Source organism: Brassica napus, chromosome C2, assembly GCF_020379485.1.
Source record: "Brassica napus cultivar Da-Ae chromosome C2, Da-Ae, whole genome shotgun sequence".
Taxonomy (NCBI): domain Eukaryota; kingdom Viridiplantae; phylum Streptophyta; class Magnoliopsida; order Brassicales; family Brassicaceae; genus Brassica; species Brassica napus.
Window position 1 is genome coordinate 56,264,381 of NC_063445.1, and position 15,768 is coordinate 56,280,148.

Sequence of the window (15,768 nt, forward strand, 5' to 3'; positions counted from 1 at the left end):
TATGACCATGCAAAATAAACATCTTTTCCAATCAATAGAACATATCTACTAATAATAGCAATCCCAATTAATTCCAAAGGTTGTGAATTTCACTTATGTTGAAATGTTGTGTCTTTTCTATAAGTTGTCAAAAAGTTGCGTCTTTTCTAAAAGTTGAATATTGAAAGGTTGTGTCTTTTCTAAAAGTTGTCTATATAGTTATTTTTTTTTCTTATGATGTTAAATACTCAAAAATGTCTTTGTACAATTCTTTGTTTTAAGAGATGTGTATTTAATAAGTTGTGACTATTCATGTGAAGAGTTATGACTATTTCTATAAGTATCTTTTCAAAATAACTATTTTTAAATAGAAATAATGTGACTATTCAAATTGAAGAGTTGTGACTATTCAAATTGAAGAGATGTGACTATCCAAATAAATTTTTAAAATCTATAAATAGTCTATGCCCATGCATTTCTCAAAATAAAATTTTTGCTAATCGAACTAATAATAAAATAGTGGAGAAAAAAGTTATATGCAATTACTTGGTTATAAAGTTTTAGAAGATATTCAAATGTATAAACAAAAAATAGTAGAAAGAGTTTTACTTGTTTGGATAGATGAAAAAGTTTGTCTTTCGTACATACAAATTGTGCTTCGCTGACATTTTAAGAAAAGTAGACGTTATATATTTATGCTAGCACATTAAGATAGTCAATTGAATATTTCTTGTTATATCCGTTTCATTTTATTACTGTCTCCCTATGGCCATTGTTGTTATTGTAAAACAAACCGAACAAACCGATGAAAAATGATATCCCATTTTAGTTTCAATAAATGTTTATGTAAACAGTCGCTTGCTACGGACGGAAAAGAAAGCGACGGAAGTTATAAAAAAGTGTGATTGCAGACTATTAGATTCTTGTAAAAAAAAAAACCTTCTGCATGTGGTCAAATATTCTTGAAGAGATCTTGTCATAGACTCACGAATATTCATGCACACGTCTTGTGTTTTACCAACGACGATCTTTAGACTTCGAATCCACCAGACATATTTTGTGAACATGTTCCTTCAAACTTCAGAAGAGAACCATTGCGTCCCCTGAGGTTAAGATCACAAAAATAATAACATAAAAAAACACAGGATTTGGAGAAAAGATAACTATTGTTAAGAGAATTACAGATGAATAAAAAAAATCTCCCATGCCTATAAGGTTATAATCATACAAACTGGTCAAATTTTGATGATAAAACAAACGACTTACTGAAAATTTGAGAAGGTACTCACTACACCAGGACAAAATTCTCCTACCTATTTGAATATCACTCTCACCGATTTTCTCACATGTGTCGATAATACATTATCGAAAAAGAAAAAGGAACTTAACCGATTGAATCTATTCCCAAAGGCGATCGATATACCGTAACTGTTTGGTTAGATGTAAACGCATCACTCAATGTATCTCCTCTTTTTGTCCGACTAAAACTGGAAACGAAATGGACATTTGAACCACTGTGTGTTTGTGCAATTATTAGAGTAATAAGAAACGGACAGAAAATCTACAATCTATTTACTCTCATTTTACGAAGCATAACTACAATCTGGGCAATCAGTTAATGGCATCTCCATCTAACGGCATCTCTGGATGATAACTCCACACAAACAGTAGATTAATTAATCATTGTGTTGGGGGGACAGAAAAAGAGAGTGGAAATCATCAGAGAGGAAGAGATGAAGATAAAGAAGAGATGGAAATCAAGAGCACTGGAAAGTTGACATTGAGATCAGCGGCTTAGAAACAAGTACTCAATTAAGTTTAGTGATGATGAAATCAGATAAGGGTTTATTCTATAGTGAAAAAAAATCCAAAAATCCATAAAACTGAATGGAAATAAGAACAATGAAGATGCTTTGGATAAAGAAACGATATATAAATTAAAAGATTCTATTTCGAAAGGTTGTGTTTTCGGAAGTGACGATTTAAGAAAAAGGAAACGATTTTTGATCACATCAGACGTCTAAGTGATACTAAAATTGTGTTCATCAGATTATATAACCGCAACAGTATTAACCATACGATTTTACTTTTATTTTCTTATAAAAAAATGATGATGTCAGTGAAAACAAAAAATAGATTTGCTATTATATAGATGTGCTATTATATATAGATTAGTTTTAAGAATTATGTCTCATTTAATGTTGAAAAGTTGTGTCTTTTTACAAAAAAAAAACTGATATTAATATTATTTTTTCAACATGCAACTATTAGAAAATGTTATGTAAAAATGTTTACATATGCCTTTTTCATTATAAGAATGTACTTTAACATCTAAAGAATATGTGTTTTCATTTTAGATAGCATGGTTGAGATGAGCACACCTTTTAATCCAAAAGTTGGCCATTTGTTTTGACAAAACAAAAGACGACGCTACCGTAGCGTTATGTCAGCAGTGAAGTACCTTTTCATAAATTGTATATTCTTTTTAAAACAGGGAATGGTTGAGATTAACACACCTTTTAATTTAATTGTTAAGTTTAGACATACCTTTTGTTTTGACAAAAACAAAACAAGACGCTACTGAAGCATTGTGTCAATTAATGGATTTGTGACTCCTGGTTTGCATCTTTTCCTATGTTCATATATATTTGGTAACCAGATTACAGTTTCTCTTTTCTCAATTTTCTTTTTCTGATTCCTGATTTCTGCTATACGTTCAATCTCTTCGTTTATTTGCATTTATATTCACCATTCATCTCTTTATCATAAATTGTTAACGTATGTTTCAGGTACTTCTTAGAAACTTAATTATTGAACCTATATATCTTCTCCTTCCTCCATGTGGTTATCGGCCACAATACGTTAAATATCTCTTTTCTTCTCCTTTCCGGCAAAGTCACCGCCACATTATTGGCTTGTCGATCATGTTACCACACCTCTCTTCCTCCGCCTTCGGGCAAAGTCACCGCCACATTATTGGCTTGTTGATCATTGACATTGTTACCAACAATATGTTGAGTTCGATCAATAGTTTGTTGATGGCTTTGGAGTATTAGAGAAAGGAAGAAGAAAAGACCAAGTGAAGTGATGATGTGAGGAGTTCTCATCACACATGTAATATCAATATAAGATTATATGCATATTCAATAATACAACAAAATTAAAACAAACAAATAGAGTTTAAGAAAGTGATGTGTGAGAGACTGGGTTTCTTTCTTTGTAATCTTAATGTTTTGAAACACTTAGATTACAGAAAATGTCGGGTCATCAAAATACTAATTAATCCAACAGTTTTGTCACATACAATGGAGTGGGTCGATTTAATAATATGCCAAAGCACGTTATGGTGATGGTGAACATGAGAAAATAATGTTTTCAAATTTTTATAATGAACAAGGTGAATAATATTTCTAATTTAAATTATTTTTTGTTGTATTCTAAAACATGTTTTTTGGCTATATTTTCATTCATTGTTCAAAAAAGCTAGATTTTCGTCATAAGAATATATTTTTACATCTAAGGAAAGTGTGTTTCATATTCTAAAATGTATTGTTTTAAGAGGTGTGTGTTTTCATTATAAAAAATAAATTAATAATATGAACGATTACAATATTTTGTAGAATCATTGTAATTGTTGGTGATTATAGTCTTTGATGATAAATCATTACAACTTTTGGTGTTAACCAACTATTGCAACCATTAGTCCTCTATTTAAAGATTTATCAGCATTGACAAATCACAAATAGACTATAAAAGTGAGATAATCATTGTTAAAAGATCATCAAGGATCTTTGATTTTTTTTTAATCGAACGATCTTTGAGTAAACACATATAATCATGGATTCCTTTTGTTATTCTTGTATCTTAGACTAAGCTTGGAAAATTGTTCAGAAACCGATAACATTCGGAAGTATTTTTTATCTCAGTACCACCTTGACTTTAAATTTTTTATTTAAATATCTAATAAAAACCATTAGTGATTAAAAAGGTAAACCCATAATTTGTCAACTTAGTTAATTTTATTTGCGTTAGTTTAATATAATAATTAATAAGTGTTGGTGTTTTATAAAAACTCTCCCAAACATTTAAGATAATATTATAAACGAGAAGACTCATATCAATATAAGTCAACGTATATTTATTAAGATAACCATTTTCCTTAATATTCTTTCTAAAAACAAGTAAATAAATATATAAAATAGTAAAAGTTTTGTTATCGACTGAACTAATAATTGTTTAAATAATTGTATGTAAAATAATTTTGTAACATATGTATTTCCTAAAACTCAATTGTAAACATTTTTTTATAAAAAAAAATATTTTATACAATATGATATTTTTTTTTAATAAAATGAGTTCCCGTGCGATATCGCACGGATTCATTACCTAGTCAACATAGTATCAAACAATGCTTACCTCAGAGCAAAATAAACATCTTTTCCAATCAACTTTGATATCTCTATGATATCTCTATGAAGTAAAACGGGAGAAAGGCCGGATAATTTGAATCATGGCAAATATAACCTGAATAAATAATCAATGCTAAATACAACCCTAACTCAGTTATAATTTAAAAATACTATCTAAATTTGCCAAAATCTACATTAATCGCAACAGAACTTAGTTAATCATTAAAAAACAAAAACGACAGTCTTTTTGGTTTAGTCTATATATTTTTATATATTTTGCAATTGCTATACCTCAGTAAGCAAATGATTGTATTACATTTACAGAAGGGAACACACCGTTTATTATCTTCAACCAATAATACATGAATTACAAAATGATCAATCCAACCCTCACGATTTGGTGATATTTCAATTTAACTAAAACTTTACTTAAAACGAGTCTGGTTCCAAGACTGCATAAAAAAAAAAGTTAATGAAATGGGAGAGTGAAAGATAGATGAGAAGTGTTAGTCTTCATCACTGTCGTAAACCATGGCCATACGACGGTGAGTCGGAGCTTTTCTCGGAGGAGACTCCTCCTCCTCATCTGATTCAATCCCTTTCCTTTTCCGGCCACCACCACCACGGTCCTTATCTCCCCTCAGTCCCTGCATTCACCACAACACAACATTACAATATGTGTAATGATCCTTCTCATTAACAACAACAAATAGAATAACTTTATTTTAACTTTTGAGTACCTCAGCTTCTTCTTCTTCTTCATCTTCTTCTTCTACTTCTTCCTCCTCTTCTTCTTCATACTCATCTTCTGGTTCCTTGACTCTCTTACGTGAACGTGGCCTTTCCTCTTCCTCTTCTTCCTCTTCAGTCTCATACTCTGATTCTTCTCTCTCACTCTCTGAATACTCTTGACGCCTTGTTGGTCTTGCTGAAGTCATTGAAGACCTCCCCGTAAAGCCTTTGTTGCTCTGGTTCAACCCAAGAAGAACAAGAAGTTAAATAACTGTTTTGGCATTAACGCAAGGTTGTGAATATGTTCTTGTTTTACCTTCTTGGCGTTCATAATCCTTCGTTCTCGTTGTGCTTCGGCTTCAAGATCCTCCTCATAGCCACGGTTTGAGCGGTGTGAGCCATAGTGGTCTGTCTCTTCATCCTGGTTCCCCAAAACAATCAGTTGTTAGCTACTAGGCATGCGGGTTTGGGTGGTTCGGTTTGACTAAAATCTCGCTAAATTGAACCGGAAAAATATTTGGTTATGTATTCTGGTATTTTGGTTTTTTAAAATTTTTTTTTACCAAAACTAACCGAAGCTTTTGGTTTCAATTATATTTCGATTAAAAAATTAGTTAAAGTCGGTTAGTTTGGTTTGTAATTTGGTTTTAGATTTATTTATTTTTAAATCGAACTAACCGATTACCGAACCGAAGCTTTTCATAAACCTGTCAAATTGAACCGAACTCGTAATTGAACTAACTGACCTAACCGATTGGTTTTCGGCAAGTTCGGTTCAAAACCGCAGGCCTATCAGTTACTGTTGGAATCTTTGCTTTAGAAAATGGACAGAACACAAACCTCTTCGAGAGCATCTTCCAAGTACCCAGTGGAAAGTTGTCTCCTAGCAGCAGGAAGTGGATACTTGCGCTTAACTTTCTCCCTTGCTTGACTCAACTTTGTACTAGCCTTGAGGTTTTGGTTCTCCATCTGGTGAAAATTTGATATTTATCAAATGAGGAAAAGTCAATGAAACTACAATTGGATTTGCTTGGAGCTCAAGTTAAGAGGTTGTTGTTACCCTTTCTCTCTTCTCCTTCTCCCTCTCAGGGTCAATGTCAGTAACACAGTTCTTGACTTTGAAGTCCTTCTTCTGCCTCGAGTCAACAAGAGCAGTCAAAAGCCTGTGTGAATTCGACGTTAGAGATGACGGAATAAATCTCATTTTCTTCATAATTTTTCCTTGTGATTGAAGGATTCCCTACAACAAAACACATCCAAATAAAGCTATGAGTTTATATTAATTTTCTAAACAAAAAGACCACTTTAAAAAATCAGTTGATCATTGATTTGAACCAACACCTTTTCATGTTTGACTAAAAGGTGATTCTGGTCTTGTCGTGCATCTTGTTCGGTTATATCAAGAACCTCGTTTCCTATCAATAGCTGTAAGCTTCCATCTGACCACCTTACAAACCGAGCATTACTCTCACTCTGCATGTGAACATAACGAGACATAGCATCATATCACAGCTTTGATAGAAAAAAAAATTCAAAAGGGGAAAAGAGTTTACACTTACATATGTTTTACCATCTCGACCTTTAACAAACCTATGGCGCACAATGTTATTAGCCAGACGAATACGCATCTTTCCTCCAGGTTCCTCACTCTCGAATATGTCTTCTTCAACAAAGGTCTTGGCATCAAATGGCTTTGGATCAATCCCCATTATATTAGAAACTTTTATCATATTCATCTGCAAAAACAACCCATCAGAATTAATTAAAAGAAAGGTAATTAGGCAAGTCAGAGGAGAATACTTAAGCAGCATAGAGCACATATACCTTTTCAGGATCACCAGGAGGAGGGCGGAAAGGAACTCCCACTTCCATAGGAGGACCAACTGGCCTGTCCCTGTCTCTGTGCCTAGCTTCAACACGCTCATCTTCTGACTCGTAGCGAGGATCCTCTTCAGGGATCATATCATCAAGGCCCATGTCGTCGGGTCTCTGATCCTTCTCAGAGCCCTCTTCATCTTCAACTGGCGATCTCTGAAAAAAAGTAAACATTCAGCATATATACTTTTCAAAGTCTTTATGGTTTCTGAAAAGGGAAGCAGAAACTCACAGGCTCATCTGGCTCAATGTCATTACGAACATATTCTTCTGCATCTTCATCATCCGAAGATCCAAACACATTGCGAATGTTAACGTCTGATTGTGCAACTTGAGCCTCTTCCTTCTCCTCACTAGGTGATCTTTGAATCCTAGTCTGCTCAACCTCTTCATCTTCAGACTCATAACGCCTGTCACCAGACCTCTCTGATCCACTCTCAACAACATCTTGTCTCCTCTTTGTAACTACTCTCTCCTCATCTCTTTCTTCTTCTTCTTCTTCTTCGCTTTCCTCCACTGGATCAGCAACATCACGTTCCTGTGAACTTGGCTCTCTCTCACCCTCGCTTTCTCCATGACCAGGTTCTACATCGCCCTGTTCCCCTTCAGATTCAGCCTCTACTTGAACTTCAACCACAGCTTCTTCTCCAGGCTCTACACCTCCCTCAGCTTCATCCTAATTAGAAAGTTAGGACATTTACACTTCAATTGGATGATTATATTTATAGAAAAGACAAGAAACCAAACAACAACACCGATGTCATGTAATGGAATCAAACAAAGAAACATGTTTCAAAGTACTACGCCTCTTCCTATTTGGTGGTTTTAATTAGAAAGTTCAGACATTTACACTTTGAATTGGATAATACAGTTTAGAGAAAAAGACAAGAAACCAAACAACAGCACCAATGTCATGTAACGGAATCAGACAATGGAACATGTTTCAAAAGTACTTTTGCTTCATCTTATAGGTGTTTTAATAAGAAAGTTCAGACATTTACACTTTAATTGGATCATACGGTTTAGAGAAAAAGACAAGAAACCAAACAACAACACCAATGTCATGTAATGGAACCAGACAATGAAACATGTTTCAAAGTACTTTGCCTCATCCTATCCATGTTTTTAATCAAAAAGTTCAGACATTTACGCTTTGAATTTGATAATTGGACAAGAAACCAAACAACACCACCGTGTCATGTAATGGAATCAGAGAAAGAACATGTTTTTTTTAAATACGAAACCCTAAGGGAAGGAAGGAGGGAAGAGATTACGGAAGGATCGTTGGGGTGAGGATTGGACTCATGTTCGGAGTCGATCTCTTCTTCTTCTTCCTCCTCCTCCTCCTCGGAGTTATCTCCGAAGAGATTCTGCATCATCTCTAACCTCTTTACTTCTCCTGCCACCATCTTCGCCTCTCGTGACGGTGATCGTTGTGATCTGAGCTTCGGCGGAAGGCTTAACTCTCTACCGCGGCCGAAGGATTTGTTCCGTTATTTTATTAAGAAAAAGCCCAATGAGATGATCTTACAAGTTTTAAAACCCAAACATTCATGCAAAAGGCCCATAAATTGATGTATATTATATGATTTTTAAGTTCATACACTAGGAGGTTAGGCCCCAACAAGCATTTATACTTACAGAACAAATTATAAGGATTACCAAAATTATTGTAAAATATTTTTTCTATTAAGATGTATAATTATTAATAAGAATTTTAAAAAATCTTTATTTTTAATATAAAAATATCAATAAACTCGTAACTAAATCATTGAATTGATTAGGCATGGGCATTCGGTGTCCCAATCGGGTTTCGGTTTTATCCATTCGGGTTTTGGTTTTTCGGATTTATCAAAATCAACCCCACTCGGGCTATATAAAAGTTCGGTTTGGGACCGGTTCGGGTTCTATCGGGTTCGGATCGGGGTTAGTAAATCTTCAAAGAACCGGTATAACCCATTGTACTTTTGGGTTCGGATCCCAATCGGTTCTTCGGTTTAAAAATACCTGATTTGTACCTATTTTGTAACTAAAACATATATGAAATCGGTTATTTGAATTTAAAATACATGATTTGTACATATTTTAATAGCCAAAACATAAGTAAAATCGATTCAAAAATAAGAAAAAACATCAAACGTGATCATTCAAAATCAAGCGATAGATAAACATAGTTAGTAATAGAAAGAAAAAAATATAAATGAAATCATAAAACAAAAAAATAAGTTTTCATGAAATGAGAAACATTATTCAATAAAAACAAAACCAAAATCTAAAAACTTCAGACATCAACCGCCACATTCCACCATCAACCTTCATGTAACAGGTAATTATTTTAGAAGTTCAATAATATCTTAAAGTATTTTGGATACATATTAAGAATTAAGATCATATTTGGTAGAAGTTCTTTTTGTAATTTTAAATGTTTCGGGTTCTATCGGATACCCATTTAGGTCCGGGTTCGGTTCGGATAATATCCATAACCCAAAATACTAAAAAAATAGGATCCATTCAGTATTTATGTCGGGTTCGGATCGATTCTGATTCATTTTTATCGGATCGGGTTCGGTTCGGATTTTCGGGTTCGGTTTATTTGTCCAGCCCTAGAATTGATGGTGCTTTTACAACACAGAAAAGTGTTTATAACATGCATTTCTCAAGTTTAAGTGCAAAGTTCTTCTTCTTCTTTTTTTTTCCTCCGGAAGATTATAACATAACATCAAAAGTGTACAACATATGGTAATTGTGTTTTGCTAATCTTGATTAGGAATGAGTTCCAATTGTGTTTTAGACATACTGATACGATGTCGTATAACTGTTTATTGTGCCTATTTTGATGCTAGATTGAGTTGCCACCGTGGACAGACATAGTGAAGACTGGTAAGCTCAAGGAGCTTGCTCCATATGACCCTGACTGGTACTACATCAGAGCCGGTATGTATATAAAGTTTTGCATCTTTGAATGGAAACTAGTTGTGTCTGAGATTGACAGTTGTATTTTTTTTTTTTTTAAGCGTCCATGGCGAGGAAAGTGTACTTGAGAAGTGGACTTGGAGTCAGGGGCGGACCCATGCCTTCACGAGGTGTGGCACGTGCCACAGACTAAGTTATAAATATTTGTACAAAAGTAGGTCCAGTTGGAAAATTGTCAGCTCTATTGGTTCAAAGTATTCATTAGTGCCCTACGTATCCTAAGTTCGAAATGTGAACTGGTTTTTGTTTTCAGATTCCTTTACACATTTTTCTGGATAAAAGAATCTCTTACACATCTTAATATATTTTAGTCACTTATCTATAAAACAAGTTTTCATTTTTCCTTTGTTCTCTACTACCTAATAGAAGATTTTTCTTTTCTTCCTTTCCTTTAATATTAGTTTTACTTTTCAAAATAAAAGTTACTTTATTTAAGTTTTACTTTGAATATTGTTTTTTTTATCAAGTTTGTATTTTCCAGTTTTTAAATTAAAATATTAACTAAAATGAACCATTTTCATAACAAAGTTATATATAATATGAAATTTTGTGGTATTACTTAAAAATATTTAACATTATAGAATTTTTTTTATTTTTATTTGACTCATTTTAAAAATAAATATAAAATTGAAAAGAGTAAAATATTTTAAAAATATAATATAATGTATCATAAATATTTAATGAATAATTTAATTAATAATTATTATATATATAGGTAATTCTCTTAAATAGACATTTTTAAGTTTTTGTCACAAAACTAGACTTCAAAAACTAAAATGAACAAAATAGCATTTTTTATTTTGAGTTTTTTTTAAACCGTAAACCCCACCCCCTTAACTCTAAACCCTAATGTCTAGATTAATTAACCCTAAGGATATAAGTGTATATTTACTTCTTTTGATAAAACATTTAAGTCTATTTTGGTCATTTTTATTTTTAAGGTCTATATTTGTGACAAAAACTTTTTTAAATCTATTTTCGAAAAATTTTCTATAAATATTTATATATAACTTTACAAATATATATTGTGCCCCATGTTAAATTAGTTTCTGGGTCCGCCCTGCTTGGAGTCGGTGCGTTCCGTAGGATCTATGGAGGAAACAAGAGGAACGGGAGCCGTCCTCCTCATTTCTGTAAGAGCAGTGGTGGTGTTGCTCGTCATATTCTTCAGCAGCTTCAGACCATGAACATTGTCGACCTTGACACCAAAGGGTTAGTTGTTTATATGACTTACTATATATAGAATGTATATTGTAATTGTGTTATTGTGATGTAATAACTATACTTAATTGTGATTTATTTAATCAGGGGGAGGAAGATCACATCGAGTGGTGAGAGAGACCTTGACCAAGTTGTGGGAAGGATCGCAGCCGCCGTTTAAAATCAAGATCACAATGGCCTGGTTTTCATTTTTTGAGATTAGTTATAATGGAATGAGTTGTTTTTGAAACCAATAGTGAATAGACTTTCTTCTCATTTTTGTTTTGACGGTTTTTATTCGTTTTTGCTCTTGTATTCTCAGCGACTTATCCGAAAAATATTTGATACTATCCTTGTGTTATGTGCGTATGTTTTTAAAATATGGTTAGTTCTTTTTACGCTAAAGTAAAAAGTTACCCCGGTTTCATATCTTCATTTATAATCCCTCGGTTGAGGAAGATAGGGTTTAATCACCTATTGTGAAACCGCTTGATCCGTTATTTGAAGGATCCGCCGTCGGTTGCTTGAGCAAGGGTTTACCATGTGTTACTTGGGAAAGAAGTGTCATGGTACACAATAGTACTGTTCTTTGGCTCGTTGTTAAGGTTTCAGAATAATCATAGAGGTTGACTAACAACGTCTTGGGTCTAATAATCCGAATGGGAAACTAATCTGCGAGAATCTAGCTAGTTTATACCTATCTTTGGATCTGATGATCTCTCAGTTTAAGTTCGAGTTTCTGTGGGTTATGCAATGTTTGTTTGTTCACACCATGATTTAGCCACTCACCTCTCAGGTAGAGAGTACAGAACTAAGGTACACAAAACTTTTTTTTTTTTGGTTAGTGCTTCCTGTCCTTTTCCTTGAGCTCAATATATATTTATTTCACTTTTACTTATAATAAGCCTCTATGTATTTCTAAATTAATGAAAAGTCATTTCACTAAATTTTGTTCACTAAATTTTGTTCACTAAATTTTAATGTGGACAAATTTACGGAAATTTACTCATATCAGTAGATTAATGTGGTGTGGAGTTTGCCAGATTGGTTTCCACAGCGAAGCTAAGTATGAAGATCACATTATTCTTAGGGAGAAGCCATCAAAACAAACTTGAAGAAGGTGAAGTCGAACGTTCCCCAAAGCGTGTTTTCAGGAGGCCCTTTCTCGTCTCCTTGTTAGTAGACTTTCACGTGACAATAAGCATTCTAGAGTATCTCATTAGGATTGGTAGTGCTTTATAATATGATTTCAATTTTTTAATTTATTTATGTTATTTAGTTTTCATTGGTACGTTAGTTTATAGCCTAAAGCTTTTTTTATGCAATTTTGGTTTTTCAAATTAACCATGAATTATTCCGATCACCTATATAAGGCACATACAGAACTAAGGTAAACTATACACTTTAATTTGCGGGTGCTTGTTGTCCTCTCGTTGAGCTCAATCACCTTTACTTTCATTTTCGGGAAAAGTTATACCCTAGTCCCTAGAGATTTTTCAGATCATCATTTATTTTTGTTTACTTACGGTAACGTTAACACAGTCTGACAATGAAATTATGAAAGAAGTCTACAACTTTTCATAATTGGGAAGCCTTTGTATAAACTCGACGGTTTATCTTCCCAAAAAAGCTTAATCATCAACTTTTAGCCTTAGGCTGCATGCACACATCACACATGCATGTTTTTACTTTTTAGTAGGTTATTATCAAGTTGCTCGTATTTGCTTAGCTATAGATATATGTGGTTTACTCGAACTAAAACACTCCATTACTCCTTTTTTCAAACGTTAAAGTCAAGAAAAGCAAAAAAAAGAAAAAAGTATGAAATTCAAACTGATGATGTTAGCTTCAATCTTTTTTTCAAAACGTTTCCGGCAAGTTACGCTGAGAAGGACTAGAATATCCGAGAACGGCGTCGTTCAGCAGCGACTGTCTCTCAGTGACGTTGGTCTTAAGTATCTAGCTATGGAAGCAACGTGCAGAGAAGCATCTGAGGAGGAGGGATTTGCGAGAACAGCGAAAACATCAGTCTGGTGGGACATTGAGAACTGCGGTGTCCCAAAAGGTTGTGACGGCCATAAGATTGCTCTCAACATTAAATCAGCTTTGGGGAAAATGAAGTATTGTGGTCCGCTCGCCATTTATGCTTATGGTGACATTAATCAAATGCGTTCATCTGTACAACAAGCACTCTCCTCCACCGGCGTATCACTCAACCACGTCCCTCCCGGTTAATATATCTAACCCCTTTCTTGATTATCAAGTCTCTAGTTTGTATTTTTTAGTGGTGATCATTAAGGTGTCTTTGATGGTGTGATTTCAACAGGAGTTAAAGACGGGAGCGACAAGAAGATCCTTGTAGATATGTTGTTGTGGACAATGGAAAACCGAGCTCCTGCTAATGTGATGCTGATCTCTGGTGATGGAGATTACTCATATGTTCTTCACCGATTGAGGATGATAGGGTACAACGTTCTTTTAGTGCGACCTGAGAGTGCATCTCGCTTTTTAGTTGCTGCAGCAGATAGAATATGGTTATGGAGGAGCGTAGTTGCTGGTGGCTCTGGCTCCGAGGTCAGCAAGGGTGTGAACTCAGGCTTGGTCGTTGAAAGTAAGAGTAGCAAGAGATTCCGTGTGCATGTTCCTTGTCCTAATTAGTTATAATGTGAAGAAACTCGTAACCTCTTCAAGAACCAACAAGCATATATGTTTTTACTTAATATGTGGCTTGTTGTTGAGTCTTAAGATTAAACCATTTTTTTCTTCTTAATTTGTTTTTGTTGTGTAGGCTTCGATAGTAGCCACTCAAAGCAGTCATGTCAAATCAAAAACTATGTGGTGTAAGATTTGCGACGTCCATTACGCAACAGCTGGGCATGAAGAATATACCTCAGGGAGAAAACACAAAAAACAAACTTAAAGTATAAACATTGGGTTATAAGTTAGAGCTTATAAGTGAAAGAAATTGCAATTTGTGTATTTCAGAACTGGTTTTGAGGTACTTGTCTTTAAATGTATTTTGCAAAGGAGGAAGTGATCTACGAAATTAAAAACGTTTTTGTTCTGTAAGATAGCGTTTTTACACTGTCTTTTACCCCAAAAAAATTACTAGAGTATTATTGTGCCAAAAATATTAAAAATTTAAAATTCGAGACCTCTAGATAGAAATGTGTGATTTTAGTTCCGCTAATTAAAACTTTCACATGTAAGTTTAGAAGTCGATCTACTGTATATCGGTAATTACTAATCGACTTCTAAATTCGAGACCTCTAGATAAAAAATAAAATTGCTTAACATCCCATTTTCTAGTTTTTCTGCTAATTAGTAATTACCGATATACAGTAGATCGACTTCCAAAGTTACACACGGTTATCGTAGATTATACGCTTTATTCAAGAAAGAAAAACTAAAGGTTTCTTGGTCGACACGGTAAAGAAATAAGATGGAAACTTCTTAATAATTAGTTATATAGCTCAATAACCATGCTTTAGTAAGATTTGTGGTAGCCAGAGTTTGATTCCCACTTCAAGTGTCAAATAAAGGGTACATAGGCCATAGCAGTATATACATAGTGAATCAAAGAGAAAGAAACTAAACTAGATTATTATGTTGCAGAAGGCAAACGTTGATGCAAGAACTTGATAAGAATTTAACCAAAGATCACTAGAACATGCACTCATTGTCGACTCAAAATTCCGAGAAGAAAGGGATACAGAAAAAGAAACAACAAAGGAACATAAAATAGTAGAGATTGCTGATCTAAGGTTTCAAGGGGTCCAAGAAGATAACGAGAAGAGATAAATGCCATATCAGAGGATGTTTGGATGTGTTTCCAGAGAGAGTACACAGATGTGAATGTGACTGGAGTTGGAAGATAAGTCCAACCATAAACGAACCAAAATCAGGCTGGTCTAAAGATTTATAGGGTCATAAACAATAATTTGAAGAATTTAACATTTCAAAAAAAATAATAATTTGAAGATGAATTTTAATATAAACAAAATTTCTCCAATCTGAAAACATACGATTTATATATAATAGTGCTTTAAAATTTAAGAGTCAAAACAAATGTTTTATTGTGTTTTACCGAGAACTAACCCTAGGAAGCCATAAAGAGTCTTTTTTTTTAAAAAAAAAAAAACCCATAAAGAGTCTTGGAAAATTTAAGGAGAAGCTGCCAAAAGAAAAGATCAAGGAAAGAAACTAAGAGCACATCCAATAAAAAATAGGGAAATCTGTTTTTTTAGAGCAAAAAAAAGGTAACTATGTCCCTTTAGACTAATCTGTACTACTTTATGTCCTATTAGACTAATTTTTTCGAAAATGGCAGTAATGCCCTTAAAATTGTAATTTTTTTAAAAAGATAAATAATGAGTTCGACAAGCGGGATCGATCGATCCAGATTTACAAGTTACAGTGGATCGATCGATCCCGATAATTATTCAGAACAAAAAAAACGCGAAATATATACTGATCGACCTGGTCCATTTCACTCGATCGGCGAAGGTCGATTCCTTACAGATCGACCGATCCACTAAGTATAGATCGATCGATCCCGTGCCCAGGAAAGAATCCCAAATCGATTTTTTTGGTTTTGTAT

At 33.8% G+C, this 15,768-nt stretch overlaps 2 protein-coding genes across 2 annotated transcripts; one reads left to right on the forward strand and one right to left on the reverse strand.

Moving 5' to 3' along the window:
• Positions 1-4,687: 4,687 nt before the first annotated feature.
• Positions 4,688-8,504, reverse strand: LOC106382733 (protein LEO1 homolog). The gene is made up of 10 exons (XM_013822784.3): positions 8,270-8,504; positions 7,228-7,671; positions 6,945-7,151; positions 6,680-6,856; positions 6,462-6,593; positions 6,181-6,360; positions 5,961-6,089; positions 5,437-5,541; positions 5,129-5,356; positions 4,688-5,035 (listed from the first exon to the last, which is right to left on the reverse strand). Exons 1-10 carry the CDS (start codon positions 8,402-8,404, stop codon positions 4,895-4,897), a joined length of 1,878 nt encoding a protein of 625 aa, XP_013678238.2. The 5' UTR covers positions 8,405-8,504; the 3' UTR covers positions 4,688-4,894.
• Positions 8,505-13,005: 4,501 nt separating this feature from the next.
• LOC111203267 (meiosis regulator and mRNA stability factor 1-like) lies at positions 13,006-13,974 on the forward strand. The gene is made up of 2 exons (XM_048747244.1): positions 13,006-13,398; positions 13,495-13,974. The coding sequence occupies exons 1-2, from the start codon at positions 13,008-13,010 to the stop codon at positions 13,824-13,826; spliced, it is 723 nt and encodes a 240-aa protein (XP_048603201.1). The 5' UTR covers positions 13,006-13,007; the 3' UTR covers positions 13,827-13,974.
• The last annotated feature ends 1,794 nt before the right edge of the window (positions 13,975-15,768 follow it).

What these genes read in the sequence shown, in the direction of transcription:
- LOC106382733 (XM_013822784.3), bottom strand. Translation starts at nt 8,404, where the DNA reads ATGGTGGCAGGAGAAGTAAAGAGGTTAGAGATGATGCAGAATCTCTTC. An exon ending in AGAAGGAGAAGAGAGAAAGG is followed by an intron (nt 6,090 to 6,180) that starts GTAACAACAACC and finishes AATTTTCACCAG; the next exon opens with ATGGAGAACCAAAACCTCAA. An exon ending in GGATTATGAACGCCAAGAAG is followed by an intron (nt 5,357 to 5,436) that starts GTAAAACAAGAA and finishes GGGTTGAACCAG; the next exon opens with AGCAACAAAGGCTTTACGGG.
- LOC111203267 (XM_048747244.1), top strand. Translation starts at nt 13,008, where the DNA reads ATGTTAGCTTCAATCTTTTTTTCAAAACGTTTCCGGCAAGTTACGCTG. An exon ending in ACTCAACCACGTCCCTCCCG is followed by an intron (nt 13,399 to 13,494) that starts GTTAATATATCT and finishes TGATTTCAACAG; the next exon opens with GAGTTAAAGACGGGAGCGAC.